The 27304-nt window shown below is 39.9% G+C and overlaps 1 protein-coding gene across 2 annotated transcripts in view; it reads right to left on the bottom strand.

The window, feature by feature from the left end:
- The window catches only part of KCMF1 (potassium channel modulatory factor 1), a 56326-nt gene that overhangs the window by 18371 nt on the left and 10651 nt on the right, over nt 1-27304 (bottom strand). For both annotated transcript variants that reach the window (XM_061633768.1, XM_061633778.1), the window contains exon 2: nt 1008-1175. In XM_061633768.1, the coding sequence (XP_061489752.1) occupies nt 1008-1175 (168 nt within the window). The remainder of the gene's footprint in view (nt 1-1007; nt 1176-27304) is intronic.

The following is a 27304-nucleotide window of genomic DNA, read 5'->3' as shown; positions in this document are numbered from 1 at the left end:
AAAGGCACAGTTTGTGTGCATGTGTATTGTTTTCTCTCTGCTATGGTTGTCTTGATAACTCTAGGCTATATTTGATGTTTATGGTCTATAAAGTAAGGAAACTGGAACTTGCATTCTGGGCATGCCTCCTCAAGAGAGCAGGCAATTCTGCTGCAATTGAAGCTCCCTACCAGTAAAATGAGAATACCTCTACTGCACAAGAGGTTTATACAGACAGCAAGAATGCAAGCACTTTTCAAAAGGTACATATGCTAAGAAATAATGAACACAATAATTAAGTCATTCTCACAGAAGCATTTGGTTTTGAGGAAATGTAACCATACAGGTTTTTTAAATGTATTGTTTGGTCAAAGCACTGGATTTTCTTGCTCTCACATCTCCCTACATTTTGCATTCTATTTCCAAACTTTGCACATTCTACATCAATCTGCCATACTTCTTGTTCCGATAAATGGTCTGTTTGATTTTTGTTGTTGTTATATAAAGAGTTGGAAGGAAAAGCAAGACAGAAGTCTTCTTTTAAAAAAGAGGAAAAAAGGCTTAAGAATTAACTTCTCTCTTGCTTTTCCTACTAATTCTTTATATAACCAACAAAACACTGCTCAGAACAACAATAAAAAGACCAAAAAAGAAAGGGAATCCATCCACTTATGTTTGATTATTCATTTTTATAAAGATGCATGTACTTTTAAAATTATTGTATATTCCTTTCCATCTTCTCTCCTACCTCTTGTTGTAACACAAGCCCAGTTCTATGTAAGTTGACTCAGAAGGCTTAACTCACAAGTAAATGTCCATTGGATGGGAGACTAAAAATCATAAAATGCCCGGAAAGGACTTAACATTTTTTTTGTTCTCTATGCTCAAATTAAATGCAACCTTGTTTCAAAAATAAAATGAAAAGCGAAGCCAGTAAAGAGCAAGGTTAGTTTAGTAACTGTCTTGAGTTATAATCTGCAAAATCATGATATATGCAATATGACAAAAAAGAGGTAAGAATCACTCACCAAAATCTACCCTTGTTAGTATGCACTGCATAGGATGATCAGTTGTATGCCTTGTCGTCGTTGCGCCACTTTCATAACAAGATGCACACAGATCGTAATCGTAGCAAATTAAACACTTGTATCTGCGACCTCGAAAATTTCCTTTTAAACATGCATCGCAGCTGACACCTGCAAACAAAAAAGTTTATTAACTATATATTACACTACATTTAAGTGGGAAGTAGATAATACCTACAACTTTCAAAATAAATTATACTGCAATTGTGTCATGCTGTTATCTACCTAGAGTTTCTATTGGGAAAGAAGGATGGGCTATAAACTGAATGAACAAATAATGAATGTAGCCACTGCAGTTATGCTAAGGAAACATTTGACTTGCTTAATCAGTATCTTATACTTTAACCCTGAAAACAAACGTTCAAAGTATGAAAGTCACTGAAAACTGTTAATATACTAATTTTAGCATGCCGAAGAGTTGCAATTATTTATTATGCTTCATAGGAACAGACATCTGAAAAAGTTAATTGCAACATTGATTCTAGGTCTGACTACTGTTGTGTCCTTTCCAGTTGCCCAGTTTGTCTTGAGTTGTGTTAACTAATAAGATTGTTTAGAAACATGAAATAATGAATTTCTAAAAGTGGAAACTTTTCAACAGAAAAATATAGTAGTAGAAATTTTTTTACTACCACACACAAAAACTACCACCCCATTAGTTCTTGTTAACAAATTACCCTCATGTCAACACATGTCACGACAACACAAAATATTTTTTGTTTCAAAACACATTAATCCACAACAGGTGCAGCTAAGCATTCCAGAGATCTCCCTGCTCTACAACTCCAAACAATTTTTCTTCTCATCCTGCAAAGCTTCTCCAGCAAGTGTTTTGAAGGCAGATTTCCCAGACAAAATTCCATTCATGGAATAGTGTGCTGGAAGGAGGAGAGGGAGATTTTCGCCAGTTCCTTCTTTCTCCTACAGCCCACTGAAAAGCTTCTCCAGAGGAATGCTGAAGCCTCCAGAACAGCATGGGATAAGTTATTTGCCAAAAAGAGAAAAGAACTAGCAGAGTAACAACAACCTTTCCACTTTTCATTTAGAATTTTGCATTAGGAACCACAAACCTTTAATTTTAGAATGTTTCTAAATATATTTTAAATAACACTTCCCATTCATAAAATTAATATATCATAATCTCACGCTTCTAAACTTAGAGTAACCATTAACTATAATTTATTTTATTTTATTTTATTTTTTAATTAAATTTATATCCTGCCCTTCCTCCTAGTAGGAGCCCAAGGCAGCAAACAAAAACACTAAACACATTCTAACATTATAAAAACAAAATTTAAAATATATTAAAACAAACCATATTTTAAAACATCTTTATAAAAAAAAAGCTTTAAAAACACCTTAACAAGCAATTCCAACACAGACACACACTGGGATAAGGTCTCTACTTAAAAGGCTTATTGAAAGAGGAAGGTCTTCAGTAGTTGCCGAAAAGATAACACAGATAGCGCCTGTCTAATATTTAAGGGGAGGCAATTCCAAAGCGCCATAACACTGAAGGTCCACTTTCTATGTTGTGCAGAACAGACCTCCTGGTAAGATGGTATCTGCAGGAAAGCCCTCACCTGCAGAACGTACTGATCGACTAGGTATATAATGTGCAAGACAGTCTTTTAGGTATCCTGGTCCCAAGCTGTATGAAGCTTTGTACAGTAGGGCCCCACTTTTCGGTGTTCCGCTAATACAATGCAAGCCCCGTCCTCCGCCCCTCCTTCTCCTCCTCCGAGAGTGGCCACGCAATCAACTGTAGCACGAAATCACCTGTAGTGCAGGGAGCTTCAGGGGCCAAGCGCTGTCTGTTGGAGCTCCCTGTGGTAGAGCTGATCGATCAGCTGTACCACGCAATCAGCTGTAGCGCGGGGAGCTTCAGGGGCCAAGAACTGTCAGCTGGAGCGCCCCGCGCTCCAGCTGATCGAATCCTGCTGCCGTGCCAGCACAATCAGCTGGAGTGCCCTCCAGTGGTAGCACAGGGAGCTCCAGCCACTGCACTCCAGCTGACAGCGCTTGGCCCCTGAAGCTCCCCGCACTCCAGCTGATTGTGCTGGCGCAGCAGCAGGCTTCGATCAGCTGTAGCATGGGGAGCTCCAGCTGCCGCGCTCCAGCTGACAGCACTTGGCCCCTGAAACTCCATGCTAAGGCTGAGTGAATATAGCAGTTTGCCATGCAGTGAGCTTATAATGGCAATGCATCCTGCATTTTCTTCTGTCAAGCTACCTGGCTGAAAAACAGTACTCAGGACATTTTCCTCCAACACTTTCAGACCTAGTAAATTATTGATATGAATGTGCATCAGTGACAGCTTAACATAATTGCATTCCAAATTAGAGCCACATCCACACTTTCATCAAGTATTCCTCCACCTAAATGGCAGGCCTCAATCAATGTGCAACTCTTATTTATCAGCAATAAAAACAGCTATGCCCACATGACATTGAATTTCAGCTGAGGTGATTTCTATCTCTCCCACCCCCAAACACATTTTTACCTCCCCAACAGATTAAAAATGCAAATAAAAATAGGACAAAGCCATTAAAACTATGCCACTGGAGGATAGAAGCATAAAGATAAAAATGGATCATCCTAATTTAAATGATGAACAGACTACTTTCCTAAGACTTTTTCAGCATTGTTCTACCCCTAAATATCATGCATCCAATTTTAAAAGGCTAGTGTTTCTTCTGCTATTATATCATCCAGAAACATTAAGGTGAAATTAATAGTTGAAAGAATTTGGTTTCTCACCAAAACATATAATCAAGGCCTAAATAAAGTTTATGTCAAAACAATATGCAACATCACAGTATTTCACTTTTGTAATTAAAGGCTACAGACCAGAATTTACTTTCATGGATTTCTTTACAAGAGCCACATATAAAGTCCCTTCTTTCATCAATTCTACCTTCTGAAAAGAAATCTCCAAGACCAACCATTCATAAAATGCCAGCAGCATTTTATCCAGGGCCCACTTTACACACATCCACACCTTTCCATCTGAAGTCCAAAAACCTGTTCATGCATCACAGGCTATACTCTCATTGAACCCAACACCTAGTCCAAGTAGCTAAATTGTTTGGTCATGTGAAAAATCTGTATGTGAAAACTATACACGTCACATTACTCCCATTACCTGCCTCTATTGGATTTTTAATATATAATATTCCATCTAAACTCTGAGCTATGAAAACATGGGCACCACTTTGTTACCCTAGCCACAGCAGACAGAGAACCTGCCCCATCACATATGAAGAGGGGTCTAATTTATAGAAAACATATATGAGGTGAACTCCCCCCACCATAATCCCTCTGCAGGTCATTGCCCCAGTCATCTCTCAGTGGGACTCACTTCTGATATTAGAAGAGAGGGGATGGGGGGTGAAGAAAAAGCAAACTGCAGGGTAAGCTACCAGGAGGGCGGTATTCAGCTACCAATCTGCCCCTTTTCTTCTTAAAATCAGACTCCAACACACACTTTACATATGATCAGGGCAGATGTAGACAGACAGGCTTCCTGCCATCAATTCTATAGAGTGTTCTGGTGTGTTTTTTTAACTACCTGCAGCTGGGTTAGGTGAGATCTCATAAAAGCTAATGTAGCATAGTGGCTAGGAAACGCACCTATGAACCCAGTTTAAACCTTATCTCTGTCATGGACTGGCCTTATGAAAAAAATATACATGAAGTTCTTTAAGCATTCTAAAAAGTACTATTTAACGCTAGTTGTTATTTATGATGATGTTATATGGAGAGAGAGGAGCAAGTGAATGAATGCTTTTTTGGTTTATTCAGTGATAATATTAATTCTTGTGTTTTAATGCAGAGGGAAGTCAAGAGGGCTGTATCAGATATGGAAATCGTATTTGGAAGCATAATGCCTCCACAGTCGGAGGCAGTATGTTTCTGAATACCAGTTGCTGGAAACAGCAGGAGGAGAGAGTGCTCTTGCACTCAGGTCCTGCTTGTGGGCTTCCCTTTGGCAACAGGTTGGTTGCTGTGAGAACAGGATGCTGGACTAGATGGGCCACTGGCCTGATCCAGCAGGCTCTTCTTCTGTTCTTAACACATTTAAGGTGCTAGAGGATTTGTAACATGGAGTGCTCGGATGGCAAATGAGCCCTCCTCAGGCCCCTCACCCCTACAAAGGATTATACTGATACTCCTCTGATAACCAGAATATTAAAAATATAAATGCTGCATTTCTGCCAACTGCTTACATAAACTACTGTAGCAATTGTTGTAAATAATCATAATACCTTCATCTTCCAGAAGCAAAGGCAAAGAATGTAGGGGGAAATATGTTCTTTAGTCCTAGTAACAGGAACATTTGGTTTCTACATGCATTATACATAGAAATAGATCACATCTTGGAATACTGCATTTCTTCATACCAGTGTTTCCAGAACAGAATATAAAAAATATGCAACAATTTAACAATCAAGGGAAGTATTTGCATGTTTCATCAAGAACTCTATGTTGCCAAGTTCAGGGTACCAGAAATACAGGCATGCCCCACTTAACGTTGCCTCGCTATAACGTACATGCTCCATTCGTCCCCATACCCCGCTTCACGTTCGCGTGCTTCGCAATAACGTATACTTTATTGGCATGACGCTGCTGCCATCTAGTGGTGATTGCGTGCACTACAAGTGAAGACAATTGCTTCACTTAACGTTTATTTTCGCTTTAAGTATACTCTCCGGTCCCATTGCGAACGTTAAAGCAGGGTATGCCTGTATATGTTCTCTGCTCATAATTGCCACCAATTGCCATTTGGTGTTTTTGGGACTTTTTAATTCAACAAGGTGTAGGATGCCATTTAGCTAAACTTTTTTAAAGAGTTATTTGCCTTAGCTGTAAACGTACTCCAATCCAAGTACTGATGTTACCACCAAGTTTTTGTAAACACTGTATTTCCTTTGATTGGCCACAGTCCACAGAACATACTTTAATGATACCAAGACACCCTCCTGCTCAATTAGGAACTAACAAGATTTATAATCAGCCTTTAACATGCTGACATTGTTTCAAGTTGAGTTACACAATAATAAAATAAAACCTGAAGTTCACCAAAACTTCTGAATTCACCTTAGCTTTTGTTAATTAAGTTACTTGCTCTTTTACACTAAACATATCTTTGGCATTAAGCATAATTTCAACTTATAGAAAGTTGACATTATATTTAATGCCTTAACTCCTTTTACTACATGCTCATTTTATTATAATGTGGTTTCTCTGCTTTTTGCCATGCTCAAATCAGATTCTGGAAACAGGTAAGAGACATCCTGTTTCCAATTACAGGAATAAGGGCTGATATGGACACCCTGACCGTAGCGCTCACTTGGTTGTGTTTTTTAAATGATATTCGTACTAGGACTGAAAATTAGTTAAAATGTTAATTTTTTTAACAGTAGCAAGAATGTTAACAGCAGAGAAATGAAAAACTAGTAAATTATTTTCAATTCATCATTGGATTAATAAAACATTGGCCTTCTAAATATACCACTGCATTAGAAACAAAGAAAGTTGCAATCCACTAGTATATCTGAAGTATCCACTAATATTTCTGAAAGCATTTGAGAGGTGGCTTATGGGAAAAATCAGCTTAACTGGTTTAATTATCTAATTAGTGATGGAAGAATCATATCGCTTATTTTATAACTCTAGGATTCTTGACTATGTTTATTGATAATTAAGGTTATTAATAAAAATATAAATTCTAAGAGAAATGTCTCAGTAGTGAGGCTCTACTGTCTCCATCACAAGTAATATACCCGACACAATGTCTTGAAATGTTTATTCTTATAATTAATTCAAGAAGACACATCACTGAGCACTACCACAGACTGAAAGCTTGCCGATGTGCCATATAACACTACAAAACATATGCCAATTTATCTAACAAGGGATAAAAGTAAAGTTCTAGAGTAGCAGCAATGGGAGGATTTGTATTATGGATTTAACCCCTTGTCTGAACTGGAAAAAAACAGCTTATCAGCATTGCTCACATACAAGAGAAGCTGCAAGGTACCAAGAAAGGCAGAGAAAGTATTTCTATACAGTGTTGCACATTTAAAGAGGGAAAAAAAACATTCTGGTTTGAAAATGTGTGCCACTGCTTCTAGCAAAAACACATACAAGCTACAACTCCAAACATCTTCTAATGAAAATATGGAATAATGTAATTTTCTTACAATTCTGACGCCGTTTAGATAAATGCTGAAGTCAAGTATGCAGGCAGTTCCCAAACATGCTTATTCAGAAGTTTAAGTTGAATGGGAGTTTCTATCTATTAACTGTGCAGCCTCACTCATTAAAACTACTTTACAGTGCTGAATGCAAGAAAACAGTATCAGCAACTGCAATTATCACCTTTGTCCTCAGTCAGTCAAATACAGTAGAAGCAACCATCGCTCTGGTTTCTGACCCAATTTCTTATAGTTCAACTGGTACAAGAACCAATAGATATTTTCCTGTTGATTTGAACATTCAGGCTGCAAATTAACTATACAAACTATTAACTGAAGCAGCTACAGCTGTGATGGCTGGGCCTAATGAGAGGTGTAGTTCAAAATATCTAGAATGCACTAGGCTGGGGAAGGCTGCACTAAGGAATAAGAAAACCACAACATATAATCACCTCGTTCCAACTCAAGTCATGTATATGTGTGACTAGCTGTGCCACAATGCACATCCAAATGAGAATGACATTGCCAATATATATTTTCGCATATAGATAACACCTGTGAACTTAAATCAAAGCATCCCAAAAAAGATGTCATCTTCATGCACTGCACTACTATGGATTAGATGTGCACTCAGATGCGTATCGCAAACCACATTCTGGTAGAGCTAGTGATACTAAACTAGAAATGTGAAGGCCTGGGGGAAAAACTGGAGAAATGGGGGAGGGGAACCAACATTTTCCCCCACCCGACCCCCGAAACTGAACGTTTGAATTATGAAATATTTCCTTTTAGAATGATGAATAAAATGTTTAAGACAAAGTGTTCATATATTTCTTCCCCAATTTTGTTTCAAAAACCAAGTAATAGGAAGACTTAAGTAAGACATGTACAATATCAGATCATTATAATTCCAATACACCGAAGACAAGAAAGTCTTGAATTGTTTGCTGAGAGTACAACTCTCATATGCAAGAAAAAGATGCATTTCTGCCTCTCGAACTGTGGTTCTCAAACTTTTTTTCCCATGGACCACATGAAAATTGCTGATGGTCTTGGCGGACACTGAATTATTTTTTCAGCCTGTTGCAACAATTGTAATGTGTGTGAGTCTTGGATTTCCCCATCTCCTCTTTTTTTCCAGCTCTTTCTATGGTTTGTCTGCTTGACACTGGAGGAGACATAATTTTCAGAATACACAATATTTTTTTTGTTTTACTTTGTAAAATAGATTTTTGATGTTTCATTGCTTGTGTGTTTGCCACTTTGAGCTCCTTTGGGAGGAAGAATGGGCTATAAATTTGGTAAATAAATAAGTTGATGGCTTCTTCTGTTTTTGTTTTTTGCCTGCTCCTCACTGGCAAAACCAAGAGATGGCAGGTTCCTTACAGTTCACCACTGCAGCTTGTAGCTCAATTTGTAACAATTTTTTTAAAAAAAATTAAATTGTCTGAATAAACTGTACTTTTAATTTACCAAACATGATGTTCTGGGCAAACCAAGCTATACATACAACATTTACATTCCTAAAATAACAAAGTAGCTTTTGATCTGTAAAGGGTTCTAAATTATAAGTATTGCATATTTTCCTCCCTCCCCCCCCCATTTTAATTCTTCCCATGGCTTGAAAATTTCCAGACATCTTACGTCTCTACACGTAACTATGCATGAACAGAGCTGGATTGGGGCATAGGAGCTTTGTCAACTTATTTGTGAGCAACAGTTCTGGCTGAAAATCTTTCCACACAAGGGATCTTACTTCCAATACACTCTAATGTACATGCAAAGGAGGAGAGTACTGTTTTATTTGCAGTTTGACTGAGCTGACAGTCCACTGCACATCGAGCTCTCGCCTATCCCAGCCTGTCTCTTGACGCTTCCTCAACGTTGTTAACTGAGTAGACAGCCACCTGTTGGGTATGCTTTAATTTGGATTCCTGCATTCAGCAGGGGCTTGGACTCTATGTCCTTATAGGCCCTTCCAACTCTACTATTCTGTGACAATGAAGGGGGTGTCCCAACATACCATAAGGCACACGTGGTTCTCTCAAATTGAGCAGGAGGACAGCAGTCGGGGGGTGACGGATGTCTTAGCGTTATCATTGTCAGAGTGCTTCCCATTAAGGTTTAGATTGGCTTCTCCCCTATGCAAGGCCTTATTAGAATGATACCCACATGGAGACTAATGGAATCCAGTGGATTACTGTAGGCCCTAGGGGGGCTTCCCAGAAAGCACGGCTGGCACTCCTGTCAAACTCCTGGTTACTCTGGGGAATAAAGAGATGACACTGATTGGTTGACATGATTGCTCTCAAGCACCCTCTCCCACTTAGCAGAATTTGTTCAGCTGTTTGGTATACATCAGAGCGGCAGGGAGCTAGAAAACAGGTGGCAAAAAAACACAGCAAGACTGATAAATTCTACTTTTAACAATTCATCTTCTTTGCCTCTACTTTGTAGCAAGCAAAACTGCCAAAGCTTAAGTGGTCATGAATAATGTTCCATAAAACAGAATCAGTTGTTTGCAATTCCTATCTTTTTTAACATAAAGGAGGAAATCTACTGATTTTAAGCTAATTACTTGAGCCAAGGAATTAGATCACTGTACTCTTTTTCCCTCTTTTCCTTATATTGAGAAAACAGGTGCATAGGAAAACATGCTTACAGGTCACCTTAAACCATTGTATATGACATGCATAGTAAAATTTTATTTCAGTCACAGACCAATCTAACAATACACATCACGAATGAAGATCAAACCATATAAAATATAAATCAGCACTGAATAGGAAAATACAATCAGGATACAGAGCTACAAATCTGTGTGTTTAACCAACCAACAAGGCTCAGCAAGTCTCAGGCTCACTCATTTCCCCACCACCACTTCCTTTCCCTCACCTCCCATGCAGCTCTGAAGAGTACTTCAGCAACATTGAGTTTCACTTTCCCTGAATCTCAGCTGAAGGATCTGTGCAAACTAAAAAGAGTGCTGGAGTAGGGGAGAAATGCTGCCTTTTACTTTTGAAGAGCAGGCTGGAGGCTTTATCTCCAATCTCTGAGATTGGAAAATAGGGCACTTTTGTCTGTTCTTTGAAGACTGCTCTAGAGATAAGGAGATAAAGCAGTGGAGGGCCACTTCCTGGAGCTTGGTGCTCCAGATCCAGCCTACAGGTCACAGGTTATCCACCCCTGTTCAAAGACATGTTTCACTGTTGTACCAAACACCTAGGTCTCCTGCAATTTCACCTCCTGAAAACCTTTTGTCAATTTAAAGTAGTAGAAGAAATTCTAGAGAGTAGATTACACCTTTTCCTAAAAATGTTTCTCAAAGCGGTTTTGTACCATATCACAAGTCTCATTTCCTGAAGACAAATCACCCACTCCACTTCATCCTGTATTTAAGCACACCAATAATTTCTCATCAGGCAAGCTTAGCACTGCATCACCCACAAAATGTTTGTAAACACACTCATTATACTCTTACCAGCTCCCATACTCTCATTTTACCACACAAGTCATAGTACTGGTACACAGGGTTGGCCATCTAACTTTTTGTACTAGCAATCTAGCAAATGCTTGAAATCCTCTCTATCCAGATTTTATAATCTCTAAAATAGTACAGAAAAGTCTAATGTATCACCAGTGAATGGATTTCATAAGTGCACTTCGGATTTTCCTTCAACTATTTTCAGAGCAAAACTCTTTCTGCCATATGACTTTGCCCTCTTTTAAAATCAGTCACTTTAAAGATAAGGAAATACTGCACTACATCATAAACTACCAGACAAATTGGAAAGTTTAGACAAGTAAGTAAGATTTAAACATCATTACACTTCTTCACATCTACAAACAGCAATGTGTTCAAAAACTGTGGCTCCATTAGGCTTTTCCACCACAAACAAAATGTATTTTCTATTGGGGGATATGTTTTTCATAATTATAGTCTTATCTTATCTTTTCTCCAAAGAGCTCAAAACAAGGTTCCCTCTCCTTTATTCTCCCAACAACCCTATGAGATAAGTTAGACTGACACACATTGACTTGCCTAAGATGATTAGCAAGCTTTGTGGCTCACCAGGGATTTGAACCAGAATCTTTCCGGTGTAAGTCTAACAACCCAGCTACTACACATCACGCTATCTCTGAAAAATTGCAGTTCCTGACACATAAGAGTACTGGTCCAAATGTGACAATTCTGAACTGCTGAAGAACTGTATTTTGAAGGACAGAAGAAATCAGGTAAGAAGCTAAACAAGTCTAATGAATAAAAATAACTATGAAGATGAACAAAAAGTTCAAAATGAAACAGGATACAGAAAATGCTATGCTCTATAATCCAGAATGATTTTAAGGCTCATCAGTATGCCCTCTTAGCTCTGACATCCTCATTATTAGCCTTACCATAGTTAATATATGTGCCGATGTAAAATTCAGGGGGGGGGGCATAACAATCTCTTAACTACGTTTGAGCTTTCCACCAATTATATATCTGCTCTGGCCCACAGTGATATTGGAAGTCTATACCAGGAGCTAGAGAATTGCAGGTAGAAAGAGGCAAGTGCTAAAGGCCAAACAGAATTTATCTGCATAGGACAGAAAATAATCCCTTGATGTTAGAATGAAATTTTACAGTTATATATACAAAAGGAACAGAGATTGGGGCACTGTACCAAAAAGTTTGAAAGAAAATTAAAGAGCATTTGTAATCTTTGTCTCAGTTTTTAGCAAAGAAATACCAAACAAGATTGTGCAGAGGCCTTTTGTCCCATCTCAACCCAATGATTCAGTGTACCTGTTAAGTAAATGGAGAAATGCATCACTGACCCTCAATCAAGCACAGTATTCAAATTCAACATGGTGTCGTTGAGCAATGCAACTATAAAATTCAGTGCAGTATCTGGGTTAAAACAAAATCACATCAGGGTTGGAGTGCATTTCCCCACCACTGCTAGCCACCTGCATCTTTTTCTGGAGCTAATTCTTGTTGTTGTTATGTGCCTTCAAGTCCATTACAACTTATGGCAACCCTATGAATCAGTGACCTACAAGAGCATCTGTCGTGAACCACCCTGTTGAGATCATGTAAGGTAGGTAAGGCTAAAGAGATAGTGACTGACCCAAGGTCATCCAGTGAGCTCCATGGCCGAGAAGGGATTTGAACCCTGATCTCCCGCATCCTAGTCCAATATTCTAACCACTATGTTATACTGGCTCTAGCAAGTTAATTATGGCTATAGAGGTGTACACTAAGGCACTAGATCAGTGATTCTCAAACGGTGCGCCCTAAGAGGTGGCTAGGTGTGCCTCAAATATTATGAAAGTATATTTTAAAAATGAGAAGAAACCCATTTGTATAGGGTAATAGTTTTCTATAGTTTGTTATTTTTATTCATAGTTTAAAATATATTAATATATTTTTAATTTTGTACACGAAGTGCGCCAGAAAATTTTTATGTTTTACAGTGCGCCGCGAACCAAAAAAGCTTGAGAACCACTGCACTAGATGAACAACGGATGCTGTGGACAGAGAAGACTCTTATGTGTAATCATACCCTGCCTGTGAGTTTCCCAAAGGCATCTGGACAGCCAAGTGTTGAAAACAGAATGCATGAGTAGATTTATTTTTACATGATTGAACAAGGCAATTCTTTAGGTTCTTAGTCTCATTTCAAAGGGTATAGCACCTTCTATATTCTTGTACTGAATCTGACAGTGACGGGGGTTTCTATAAACAGTATCTTCAGTGCCGATTAAGTAGATAATCAAGAGCCAACCTGTATTCATACTTTTGGCACATATCTGCTTGCAAGATTACTGGAGTTAAAGAGCACACATATTAAGGAAAGGCAGCACTTGGAAATAAAATATCTGCAATTCACACTGCTGAAAATTCCACAGAACAGTGATTAATTTTACAGTGGGCTCCTGCAACCAAGAAGTATAGCAATCTTTTTTAAAGAAAATGAAAGGTTAACTTCTGTTAAAGATGCAGGCCCTTGACATCCAGTAGAAAGGACAAAAGTAAAAAACATTTAATCAGAACTCTTTTCAAAACTGAAAGGAAAAAGTTAAGGAACACTTTTTCAGATCTCTAGGTACTCTCATAGCTGATTCAGCTTATGAATTCAATTCCTTTGCTCCAAATATAATCCTCAATTGATATGTCATTCTAATGGCAGTTATGTTCTTCAAGCCTTATGGTTGTTTTTCACTATATGCCGGAAGGCATAGTCCTATATGCAAGTTCCACTGGCTAAAATGCTCTAATCTAGAATCTTGTGGAAGGGCTGCTATGTTAGCTAACTTGAGCAGGACATACAGTGCCTTGCAAAAGACAGTAAGAAACATAAAAAACTGAAACATGTTGTTTACATAAATACTCAACACCCACACATTAATATTTGGTAGAGCCAATGTTCACTGCAATAACAGCTTTAAGTCTTTTTGGATAGGTATGTACCAGCATTGCACAGAGTGTCAGAGAGATTTTGGCCCGTTCTTCTTGGCAGATTCATTCCAGGTCATTCAAGTCGGTTGGACATCGCTTGTGGACCTCAATTTTCAAAGAGCGCCACAAATTCTCAATGGGATTGAGATCAAGACTTTGACTGGACAACTGTAGGACATTCACCTTTTTGTTCTTGAGCCACTCCAATGTTGCTTTGGCCTTGAACTTGGAATCATTATCCTGCTGAAAAGTGAATTTCCTCACAAGCTTAAGTTTTTTAGTGGACTGAAGCAGTTTCTCCCTGTATTTTGCTCCATCCATTCTTCCTTCAATTTTAACAAGATGCCCACTCCTTGCTGATGAGAAGCATCCCCACAGCCTGATGCTGCCACCACCATACTTCACTATAGGGATGGTGTGTCTTGAGTCATGGGCAGTGTTAGGTTTGTGCAACACATAGCGTTCTGAGTTTTGGCCCAAAATCTCTATCTTTGACTCATCTGACCACAAAACCTTTTCCCACATCACCCCCATACATGTCAGTGTTATGCAGAGCTCTTGATATGGTTGACTGGTGCACCGTTACTCCACTCCCAGCCACTGAACTCTGTAGCTCCTTCAAAGTGATTGCTTGCTTCTCTGTGGCTTCTCTCATAAGTCTCCTTCTTGTCCGAGCGCTGGGTTTTGAGGGATGGCCTTTTCTTGGCAGTGCCTAGGTAGTGCGATGCAGCTTCCACTTCCTGATTATTGATCCAACTGTTCTCACTGGGATATCCAAACACTTGGATATTAGTTTGTACCCTTTTCCTAATCTATGCATTTGTATTATTAATTATCTGTCACTTCCATAGAATGCTCATTTTCCTTCAGATCCACAGCCTGACCAATGATCCTTCAACAGTGGGGGGTTTATCCTGACAATGTGACAGCAACTTTAATGATTCACAGGTGGAGGCCAATGGTAAGGTAACTGTGTCCTTGATAGGGCAATTTCTTTCATCTGGGTAAACTGGGAGCTTCCACAGCACAGAGGTTGAATACTTATGCAAGCAACATGTTTCAGTTTTTTAAGTTTCTTACAAACATTTCCCAACATAAAACCAATGTCACCTTATAATAATTGATTTTGAGTTTCAGTGTTTCAAAATTCATTATCATACAGAATAAAATTACAATATACCATCTGTAATTCAGTAATATGAGAGAACTGGTCAGGGGTCTGAGTACTTTTCCAAGGCACTGTAAACACCAGTGGAACTATAATAGATCAGCACCATTCTGTTAGCAAAGCAGAAAACGTGGGGGGGAGATGTGGGTAGTAAGAGGGAGGAGCTTACATCAAACCCTATTCCCCTTCAATCCAGCCATGCCCATGAGCAGCTCATTTTTTATTTAAAGAATAGCCCCAACTATCCATGTCACCACAACAGAGCAGAGAGTATGGTATAACTCAACAGCAAATCACAGTTCACCCCATCCAAATACAGTAGGGCCCTGCTTGCCGGCGTTCCGCTAATACGGCGGAGGCCAGCAGGGCGATCAGCTGGAGCGCGGGGAGCTCCAGCCACCGCGCTCCAGCTGACAGGCATAAGCTGGAGCGCGTGAACTTCCCAAGCTCCAGCTGGAGCGCGGGGAGCTTGCGCACTTCAGCTGATTGCAGTCAGCTGCAACGCGGGGAGCTCCTGCACTACAGCTGAGTAGGGCCCCACTTTCTGACGGTTTTCGGCAGGGCCTGGAACGGAACCTACCATATGACTGGGGCCCTACTGTATACCACAAATAAGATAACATGCACAGCATGGGGTTGTATCTCCCTGGCCCCATGTCATGAACATTTAGAGCTCACAAGGGGAAAATGTAGTGAGAAGATATGAAAAACTCCTGAAAAAGCCCACCCTGGACCCATGGGTTTGTGACAACTACCGACCAGTTGTAAATACCCCCTTTTTAGGGAAGGTGATTAAGAGGGTTGTGGCGCAGCAATTGCAAGTACTCTTGGATGACACAGATTATCCTGACCCATCCCAATCTGGGTTCAGGCCTGATTAAGGCACTGAATCGGCCTTGGTCACCCTGATGGATGACCTTTATCAGGAGGACAGGGAGAGTGTGACCCTGTTACTCTTACTTGATCTCTCAGAGGCTTTTGATACCACTGACCATGGTCTCCTTCTGGGCCAACTTCATGAGATGGGTATTGCAGGCACTATTTTACAATGGTTCCGATCCTATCTCCAGGGTCGCTCTCAGAGAACAGCATTGTGTGACTGTCTTTCAGCCTCCTGGCAGTTGTGCTGTGGGGTGCTGCAGGGTACCATCTTGTCCCCCATGCTGTTATCTATATGAAGCTCTTGGGAGCGGTCATCAGGAGATCTGGGGCGAGGTGTCAGCAGTACACTGATGATACCCTGCTCTATTTCTCTGTAACATCTGAATCGGGAGAGGCCGTGCAAGCCCTGGACCGCTCCCTGGACTCAGTCAGTGGTGGGCTGAATGAGGGCCAATAAACAGTCTGAATCCTAGCAAGACAGAGGCACTGTGGGTTGGTGGTTCCCGAGTTCATTTTATTAATCCGTTGCCTGCTCTGGATGGGGTCATACTCCATCTGAAAGAGCAGGTTCGTAACCTGGGGCCCAGGTGACCTCAGTGGCTAGGAGTGCCTTTTACCAGCTTCAGCTGGTAAGACAGCTGCGGACGTTTCTGGACCAGGATAGCCTGACCACTGTTCTCCACGCACTGGTAACCTCAAGGCTGGATTACTGTAATGTGCTGTATGTGGGGCTGCCCTTGAGGTTGGTCCAGAAGTTGCAGCTGGTGCAAAATGTGGTGGCGAAACTGCTCACTGGGGCAGGGTATCGTCAACATGTCACCTCGCTGCTGAAAGAATAGTACTGGCTGCCCATTTGCTACCGGGCCAAGTTCAAGGTTCTAATTTTTGTGTACAAAGCCCTATACAGCTTGGAACCAGGATACCTGAAAGACCGTCTTCTCCCTTATATACCAAGTTGATCACTGCACTCTGCAGGTGAGGGCTTCCTGCAGATACCATCTTATCAGGAGGTCTGTTCTGCACAACATAGGAAAAGTAGTGTGGTGGCACCTACCCTGTGGAATTCCCTACCCTTAAATATTAAGCAGGCACCATCTCTGTTATCTTTTTAGCGCCTATTGAAGACCTTCCTCTTTCAACAAGCCTTTTAAGTTGAGACCTTATCCCAGTCTGCTTCTGTGTTGGAATTTCTTTTTAATAGTTTTTTAAAACTTTTTTTTTTAAACCCAGTTTTTAACCTTTTTTTAGAACGCTTTAAAAATGTTTTTAAAGATGTTTTGTTTTAATGTATTTTAAAGTCTGTTTTTATGATGTTTAAAGTGTTTTTAGTGCTTTTGTTTGCCGCCCTGGGCTCCCGCTGGGAGGAAGGGCGGGCAGTATATGAAAGAAAGAAAGAAAGAAAGAAAGAAAGAAAGAAAGAAAGAAAGAAAGAAAGAAAGAAAGAAAGAAAGAAAGAAAGAAAGAAAGAAAGAAAGAAAGAAAGAAAGAAAGAAAGAAAGAAAGAAAGAAAGGGCACTTTGTACAAAAAGGGGACAATTTGAAAAAAGTATGTCTTTTGAGAGACCCAGTGTGGTGTAGTGGTTAAGGTACTGGACTACAACCTGAGAGACCAGGGTTCTAATCCCCACACAGCCATGAAGCTCACTGGGTGACCTTGGGCCAGTCACTGCCTCTCAGCCTCAGAGGAAGGCAATGGTAAACCCCCTCTGAATACCGCATACCATGAAAACCCTATTCATAGGGTCGCCATAAGTCAGAATCAACTTGAAGGCAGTCTATTAGCAGCAGCATGTCTTTTGAACATTGCTAACACTTCCCCCTCTTAGATCCCCAGCAACTGAAGGGGCATAACAACTAGGAGTACCAGGACAAAGCATTCCACACAGGTAACCAATGAAGGAAAGGAATATATGCTGTAATAAAGAGCTGCTGCAACTGCCACCCATGTTTCTCCACCACTAAACTAATTTTTTTTGGCATACCATGTCTTGTCTGAACTGTACTGCTTCAATGCTTTTGCCCTCCAATGGGGAACAGAGTCTTCCACATCTTTCTGCTGGAAAAGGATTCATTCCTCACCCCATTTCATGCAACCAGGAAGTTCCAAGACGGACCATTATACTAAAGGCATGGAGCTGGTGGCAGAAGGATCACTGCAACTGCTACCCTGTATGTCAAGCCACTTCTGAGGCACAGGACCACTGCTGGGATGAGCAGTTGGCATCCATCCTAGATGCTGATAAATAAATGTTTCAACAATATAACAAACTTTCAGTTAAGTACAATGGTTTGTGTCATCGATTAAAAACAGCATATAGCAAAAATAAGCATCTCTGCTTTCGGGTAATGCAAAACATCTCTCCAAAATGACCCTTGAGAGTCAGGTGGCCAAATCTCCCCTTCCCACCCATTTATATATGCAAACAAAATAAACCTGAGATCTCTAAAAAAATTCTCTTCTGTTCCTTGACACCTTGCCCTCCAAACCCAATGTGTTAAATGATTAGACAGAGCTACCTGCCAAACTTCATTAACCAGCCTTTTAGAGCACTGCCTCCGGTATTGTGGGACCTCTAAATTTACTTCAGACAACAAGTACATAACTAACTCACAGTAATGTGTGTTGTTTCTTTGTTACTATCAAATGGCAGATAAGGATCTCTCCCCCCCCCGGTTTGATATGGTTTCAGCTAGCCTCAGGATTAGACTGTAAAAGCAACATGGCGGGGAGCTCGATGGACTCAGTGGCAGAGACCTCACCTCCGTCTAGTCAGGCTTTCTAGAAAGTGAGGGGGCATGCATCTCAGGGTTAACACATAGGATAGGTGCTGCTGCCAGAATGTATGGGGCAGTAAGCTGGGAGAAGGAGGCTCAGAGAAGTAAGTACTGCTGGGATGCTATCCGGCATGGCTAATCTATAAAGCAAAACAGCAAGGAGGTAGATTGGTCACATGCGGGGGCACTAAAGGAGCTGGCTGCCCATGTAGTACCTGGATAGCAACAGTCTTCTTCCCATTCCTAGTGTGCGGACTATCCCCTGGGCAAAGATTTCCAAGGTGTAAGTTGTTCTACAAGAACAGGTCTCCTCCTGGAGCCCATGTGCTCCTGGCCCTGCGGCTAGGGAAAAGAAAAATGCCACAAGATGTGTGTCACTGCTGTTTGCTACTGTGGCTCACAGACTAGAGCCCGGCTCTGTCTGACATGACTGTAGACACATGTAGACATGCAGCCTTTTCAGTGGGTGGCCCCATGCTTGTGGAACCCTATCCCCACATAGGATGTATGGCCTCTATGTTGGTGACTTTTTAAACGAGCCCTGAAATTTTTTGTTTTTTTCAGGGCTGTGGAGTCGGAGTCGTGGAGTCGGGGGCAATTTTGGGTGGAGTCGGAGTCGGAAGCAATTTTGGGAGGAGTCGGAGTCAGAGTTGGAGTCAGAAGAAATGTATCGACTCCGACTTCCAAATAAATTTTGATTGACAAGAAGCAATTTTGGGTGGAGTCGGACAGTAGAAAAATAGAGGAGTCGGAGTGGAAGGTTTGGTGTACCGACTCCACAGCCCTGGTTTTTTTATGAACTGCTTTTACTTGAAATTTTAATAGTTTTGTATTTAACTATTGTTGTCTCTGCCTTGTTCACATAGAAACCAGTAGTTTCTGTTGACACTGTTTATATACTATATACTATATGTTTATATACTATTCTATTGCTCCTTCTATGATGATTTAGTGTTTTACAGATTGTGGTTTTATGGTTCGTAATTACATTATGCATGGATTTTATGTTTGCAATTATGTTGAAAGTTGCCTTGGGAGGGTTAAATCCTGAAAGGTGGCCTATATATATATTGAAATAAAGAAATGACTGGACTTTTCCAGGCACGCAAAAGATGAGTAGCACCATGTTGTTCCTCTCCCCTGGTAGGGCTTTAACTCCTCTCTCTTTCACAATGCATCTGAAGGCACCAGGAGTCACTGTATGTCTGTCCTTGTTGCGTGTCCTGGCCCCTTCCTGTGGCTGAGTCTTTTCTTCCCTTGGTAGGTATTTGACCCATCCCAGAAGGACTGTACATGTTCTCTTCAAGTACTCTGCCCATGGAGCTATGCAAGTATTCTGTTCTGCGTCTTTTCCTCCCATCCCTTTGTGCATGTTGTGCTCCAAAACAGTGCTTGGGAGGAGCATAAGGAAACTGGAATGCCTGCCCCTAGAGTTACCTGGCGCCTAGCATTACTGGGGTTTTCGCTAACTCTGTCACTGAGGCTCATGGAGAGGGGGTCCTCTGGTATCATCCTGGGTGTTTACGATGACACAAAGGTATGTGCTGATCACAATGAATTCATTGATTGCTTTTGTGGGCATACGGACATCATCACCAGCCTAGTCTCCAATTGGTGGGCTGCAGCAGTATTGCCAGAGACGTGTTGTTGTTGTTTTTAATGTTCTGGTAGTGGTGTCTTTCTTCTCCAGGGTCACTTGGAATCTCTCCAATTAAGGCCAACTGCTAGGTACTTCTTACCCCTTACAGTCACAGAGCCTCTGGGAAGGTCTGAGAGAAACGCCATTAGCTGCCCCTGTAAGACATCACCTGCATAATAATTGACCTTATTTTTATTGTATTTTATTGGTTTTCCTGTCTTTTTTTTTTTGCTTGTTGTAAACCACTTTGATGTGTTTAAATGAAATAGCGGTATACAAATATATTTATAAATAAATAATGTGAATAAGTAACCAGAGAGAATGGCCCCTTGGCTGATGGAAGTAAAAAAAACCAGGAAGAGACTACCGTTCTCCTCAATATGCCAATCCTCCCTCCCCTTGCCCCCTTCCAAATGCACTAGCTCTGTATTGTATATGGCAGCCATCCGATCAGCACAGCAGCAGCGTATCTCAGGACCCTGCAGAAGGTAAGCATAGGACTGCTCTGCTCACCTGACCTCACTAGACTATACTACACCTTGTCTCTTCAAAAGATGATACCAAAAATGGATGCAAACTATATAAAACGTCTATATCAGCACAAATTACTCTTTGCTTCAAAACAGCTTTATGAAGTTTGTAGCGTAATTCTGCACAAAGACTTCATTTCTGGAGTCCGAAATTATATTTCTGTATCGGGGAATATCAGAATCTTCTTTTCAATCGTTTTTAGTAGAAGTACATTATTGTTTAATATAACCTTAATACATATTCAGAGATGTAGGTTTCATTCGAAGGTAGGTACACACTAAGCAATTATTCTGGATTGTTTTCAAATTAATTATAATCAAAACTGGGATGAAAATTTGGTCGTTTTAGTACTAAAGCAGAAAGAACTTGTGAAGACATTCATGAGATGACCCATCTCCAACTGTTCAGTTGTTTAGATGACTGGAGGAGGGCCAGTGTTGTCCCTGTCTTCAAAAAGGGCAAAAGGAGGAACCTGGGAACTACAGACCAGTCAGCCTGGCATCAATCCCTGGGAAAATTCTGGAACAGATTATAAAGTGGTCGGTCTATAAATACCTTGAAAACAAAGCAGTGATTACTAGAAGCCAACGTGGATTTATCAAGAGCAAATCTTGTCAGACTAATTTTACCTAATTTTTTGTTCGGGTAAACTCCCTGGCAGACTGTGGGAAGGCTGTGGACTTAACTCAACTTCAGTGCTTTTGACGAAGTGCCCCATGATATTCAGATTAGCAAGATAGCTAAATGTGAGCTGGATGGAACAACTATCAGGTGGGTGCTTATCAATGGTTCCTTCTCAAGCTGGGGGGAGGTAACAAGCAGGGTACCACAGTGCTTGATCTTGGTGCTCTTCAACATTTTTATCAATGACCTGACTTCCGGGAAGGGTGACTTCGCTTGTGCCTGCTTTTGAGACGGGCTCCCGCCGCAGAAGAAGCTTATTCAGATATAAATCAGTCAGAACATTTTTTTTTTGACTGATGAAATTTCTCCCGGGCAGGGAGAAACGTAGAGATCAACCTCAAAAGCCTGTTTTTGTTGGGAGGACTGGATTTCATTAATTTATGAGAAAAGGTCCAGCCAGCAATGCCGGACGGACTTCCGAACAAGCTCTATCTGATTAATGCGATACGTTTATCTTTTCTTCAAAGAGAAAACGGACTAACAGGCAAGCACCCTTCTTTCTATTATTTCTTTTACTTGGTTTAAATTGTTGCAGCAAAAAGAGATTTGTCAAATGAATCAGCTTTAAAGAACTTCTGGGTGAGCTATAACTCTTCTCTGTTATTCACGAAATTAACAGCTTATCTCTGTTTCTATTGCAAAAAGCTGTCCTGGAAGTGCATTCTAAAGATATAAACAGAAGAGGGATTTCTATTCCGAGGAACATTATATTGTCTGGGACTATTCTCTTTTTGGTCTATTTTATTTTGACGAATCTGCTTCTTCACGACGCCACTAACTGTTTTGATGCTGGGAACTAAATTTGTTTTGTATTCTTGAACATAGAGAGATAAGGCAGGCTGCTCTGTTTATACTGTGATGTCATCAAGCCTGGAATATTAACCCAATTGTTGCTGAAATAAGAAGTGGTTCTTCTTTATTTTTGTTTTGTTTTGTTTTCGTGGTTTTAAAAATGGCAATCAAGAAAGTGGCTGAGAATCTGGAAGTAATTATGTTTCAGAAAATAATGGATGAGATTGAGATAACGAAACAAACCCTGCGACAGGGCAGTAAGGAGCTGAAAATTGAACTGAGCAAAATGACGCAGGAGCTTAAAGAAATAGGGGATCCTGTGAGAGAGGAGAATGAGATCAGAGATGAGAAAAGAAAAAATAAAGGGAAGATACAAGCCCTGGAGATTGGAACAAATGTGGAATTGGAAAAAGATCTGGAGTTTATGGATTTTAGAAATAAAATCTACTGTTTGGAATTTAACGTTATCTCTGAAGAAATTAATGAAGATATTAGAGATAAAGTTATCAATGGCTTGGATAATCTTCTGGACTGGAATGATGTGATGGAGCTAGATATAGAGAAAATCTATGGAATTAACTGCAGCCATGTGACAATGGAAAAACTCTCAAGAGATGAGCCAGTGCATTCTGTAAAAAAGAAGAACAGAGATATGACTTTACAACAGTATTTCAGCAACTTATTCAGAATTGATGGCAAGAAAATATTTGGGATAGAGGAAATTCCCATCAGACTCTTGTTATATGACTATGGCTATGACAGCAAGATTATTATGGAATACTGATAATGGAAGATTGGACACTGAAATTACTGGACTTAACAGGACTATTGAAGATGGAAGATGGAATTAATATGGATAATGGAATAATGGCTATTGAAATTATTGGACCTAACAGATTTTGATGAGATGGATTAATCGATATGTTTATTTGGACTATGGTTATGACAATAAGATTATTATTATTATTAACGAGATGGATTAATCGACATGTTTATTTGGAGAAAAATTGATAGATATATTTCTTAAAGAGTTGAAACCTCTCTTTGACTTTTTGTGGAAAGAATAAAGTAATGTTTATGAGATTTGATGATTAATTAAGATAACTACTGGAGGAAAGTGATTTTATAATATAATTTAAGAGACAGGATTGTTATATATTGTAGACCTATAACTGATTTGATCTGCGACAAATGGGAAGTCAATATTTTATTTTTTTGTTTAATCATTTTTGTTTTGTTTTGTTTTTTGTCTTTGAATGTTTTATGATTTTGTTTTGTATGTTTTATGAAAATTTGAATAAAAATTATTGTAAAAAAAAAAACATTTTTATCAATGACTTAGATGAGGAGGTACAGAGAATACACATCAAATTTGCAGATGATATAAAATTGGGAGGGATAGCTAATATCCTGGAAGACAGAAACAAAATGGAAAGGGATCTTGATCGGCTGGAGCATTGGACTGAAAACAACAGAATGAAATTTAACAGGGATAAGTTCAAAGTTTTCTACAACAAAGGCTCTTACCATATATGGAGCAAGAAATGCCAGTTGTCCAAGCTGGATTTAGAAAGGGAAGAGGCACCAGAGATCATATCACAAACATACGTTGGATAATGGAACGGACCAAGGAATTTCAGAAGGAAATCACCATGTGCTTTATAGATTACAGCAAAGCCTTTGACTGTGTAGATCAGCCTTTCCCAACCAGTGTGCCTCCAGATGTTGTTGGACCACAACTCCCATCAGCCTCAGTCAGCATTGCCAATGGTCAGGAAGATGGAAGTTGTGGTCCAACAACATCTGGAGGCACACTGGTTGGGAAACACTGGTGTAGATCATGAAAAACTATGGAATGCTTTAAAAGAAATGGGGCTGCAACAGCATCCAACTGACCTGATGCGCAACCTATACTTGGGACAAGAGGCTACTGTAAGGAAAGGATATGAAGAAACCGATTGGGGTGTATTTTATCACCCTATTTGTTTAATCTATACACAGAACATATCATATGGAAAGCGGGATTGAACCAAGATGAAAGAGGTGTGAAAATTGGAGGGAGAAATATCAGTACTTTAAGATATGCAGATGATATACTACTAGCAGAAACCAGGAATGATTTGAAATGAATGCTGATAAAAGTTAAAAAGGAAAGCACAAAAGTAGGACTACAGTTGAACATCAAGAAGACTAAAGTAATGACATAAAGAAGATTTATGTAACTTTACAGTTGACAACAAGGACATTGAACTTGTCAAGGATTATCAATACCTTGCCGCCGTCTTTAACCAAAATGGAGACAATAGTCAAGAAATCAGAAAAAGGCTAGGACTGGGGAGGGCAGCTATGAGAGAACTAGAAAAGGTCCTCAAATGTAAAGATGTATCACTGAACACTAAAGTCAGGATCATTCAGACCATGGTATTCCCGATATCTATGTATGGATGTGAAAGTTGGACAGTGAAAAAAGCTGGTAAGAGAAAAATCAACTCATTTGAAATGTGGTGTTGGAGGAGAGCTTTGCGGATACCATGGACTGCAAAGAAGACAAATAATTGGGTGTTAGAACAAATTAAACCAGAACTATCACTAGAAGCTAAAATGATGAAACTGAGGTTATCATACTTTGGACACATAATGAGAAGACATGATTCACTAGAAAAGACAATAATGGTGGGAAAAACAGAAGGGAGTAGAAAAAGAGGACGACCAAACAAGAGATGGATTGATTCCATAAAGGAATCCACAGACCTGAACTTATAAGATCTGAACAGTGTGATTTATAACAGATGCTATTGGAGGTCGCTGATTCATAGGGTTGCCATAAGTCGTAATCGACCAAAAGGCATGTAACAACAAGAAGTTCAAAGTTCTACACCTAAGAAAAAGAAACCAAAGGCACAGTTATAAGATGAGCTCAGCAATACTACATGCGAGAAAGATCTTGGGATTGCTGTTGATCACAAGCTGAGTGTGATGTGGCTACAAAAAAGGCAAACGCTATTTTAGGCTGCATTAACAGAAGTATAGTTTCCAAAATGTGTGAAGTATTAGTTCCCCTCTATTCAGCACTGGTTAGGCCTCATCTTGAGTGCTGTGTCCAGTTCTGGACACAGCACTTCAAGAAGGATGCAGACAAAATGGAAGAAGTTCAGAGGAGGGCAACAAGGATGTTTAGGGGACCAGAAACAAAGCCCTATGAGGAGAGATTGAAAGAACTGGGCATGTTTAGTCTTAGGAGAAAAGAAGACTGAGAGAAGATATGATCACACTCTTCAAGTACTTGAAAGGCTGTCACAAAGAGCAGGGCCAGGACCTCTTCTCAATCATCCCAGAGTTCAGGATATGGAATAATGGTCTCAAGTTACAGGACACCAGATTTCAGCTGAACTTCAGAAAAAACTTCCTAACTGTTAGAGCAGTATGACAATAGTACCAATTTTCTGGGAAGGTGGTGGGCTCTCTGATGCTGGAGGCATTCAAGAGGCAGCTGGACAGTCACCTGTCAGGTATGCTTTAAACTGGATTCCTGCATTGAGCAGAGTGCTGAACTTGATGGCCTTATAGGCCCCTTCCACCTCTACTATTTTATGATTCTATGACTGTAATCACAGTATTTTGTCATGATGTACCAGAATGACAACCACCAAATAGGCTTTTAAATTGTACTAATGCTGTAAAATTGTTATTCTTCTGGTTAGTTTTCTTCTTCAACGAACAATAACATTAACAAAATATGCACATGGATTTTTGAATGGTTAAGTATTTCAGTTTTTAGATAAATGTAAAATTCTTTAAAAAATATAATTTAGGCAATTTAAACCAACATGAGAAACTTAAAATATTGGGTGGTTCAGTTAACTCAATCTTCTTTTTCACCTTTGTCTTCCTTGTTCATTGTCTGGAAAAGAAATGCAAGTTTTCCTGCTTTTTCAGTTCCCAACTTATTCCCCAGTTTAGAATGAATTAGTCCAAAGGAAGAAAAAATCTCTCTACACCTGCAGAAGAAGCTACTGCTGTTAAGAGCTGGATTACCACTTCAGCGGTCTCCTCCTTGTTCAGATCTGCTCCATCTCCCCAAATTATCTATTCACTGAACATCTCTATCTTTGCACTTAGAGAGGCAAGGTCTTGAGAGAGAGCACATGCACTTCATGCACACCACCTGCAGAATAGGACTAATCGGGTTATCTCCCATCGCCATAAACTGCTGTTAACATATTCATAGAATTAGTATTCATGATTATATCTTTGACCTAGGCTCTTTTTTTACTAATTGTTTTAAGAAAATTTTGAAATCTGATTTAAATTTTTGAAATCTGGTTTTTTATTTTTTTTAAAAACCATTTATTTTTATCAACCCTGTTCTATATAAATGCTGAAGATGTTTCATGATAAATGTTTATCTGTATTTTCCCATTAATGTGCTACATTTTAATAATCAACTATTTATGCAAATACTACAATACTTGGACCACTTTCAATGTAGAGAGAAGATGGGCTAGAAATGTTCAAATGAATTGTTTTGGTTTCAAGATTTGAGACCAGCTTCTGAAGATGGTTTCAAGTTCTGGTTAAGACGGCACCCTATTTAACCTCAGTACCAGTTAACATCAGTGGCAAATTTAACACTCAACTAGTTAAATTGGGAGGGAGAGATTTGTGCTGGAGGGAAGAAAATAAGACAATCCCACAGAACCTCTCCAGCTCTTAGCTGTTGTAAAAAGATCAACCAACATTGTTTCTGCACTTGCATACTGCTGAACCCAGGCAAGAGAGAAAACATCCAGGATCACTTTCTTAGTTTATGATATTTGCACAGTTGATCACATAAAAGCTTAGAAAAGTGGTCTAAAAAGTGGTCATTTTCTGTCTGCCTTGTATTTAACCACTCACCTGGTAGGATTTCCACACAGGTGAGAGTGGGGTGGTAGACAAAGGGTCAGATTGCTCCATTCCTCCTCTACCAGTCTGCTTGGTTTCTGCACAAGGCATGAAGGAAGCAAAGTCTCTTCCCTGGTAGAAGGCAATTTTTAAGTTAGCCTGCTAGGCCAGAGGCCTTTCCACAAGGAAGTAAACCCTTCCCAATACTTGTCCTGGACAAGCATGGAAATGTGTGTCCTA

The sequence above is a fragment of the Rhineura floridana genome, chromosome 1 (assembly GCF_030035675.1).
Source record: "Rhineura floridana isolate rRhiFlo1 chromosome 1, rRhiFlo1.hap2, whole genome shotgun sequence".
Lineage (NCBI taxonomy): Eukaryota > Metazoa > Chordata > Lepidosauria > Squamata > Rhineuridae > Rhineura > Rhineura floridana.
Note: the sequence above shows the minus strand (reverse complement) of the source record. Positions and strands in the feature narration are given on the sequence as shown.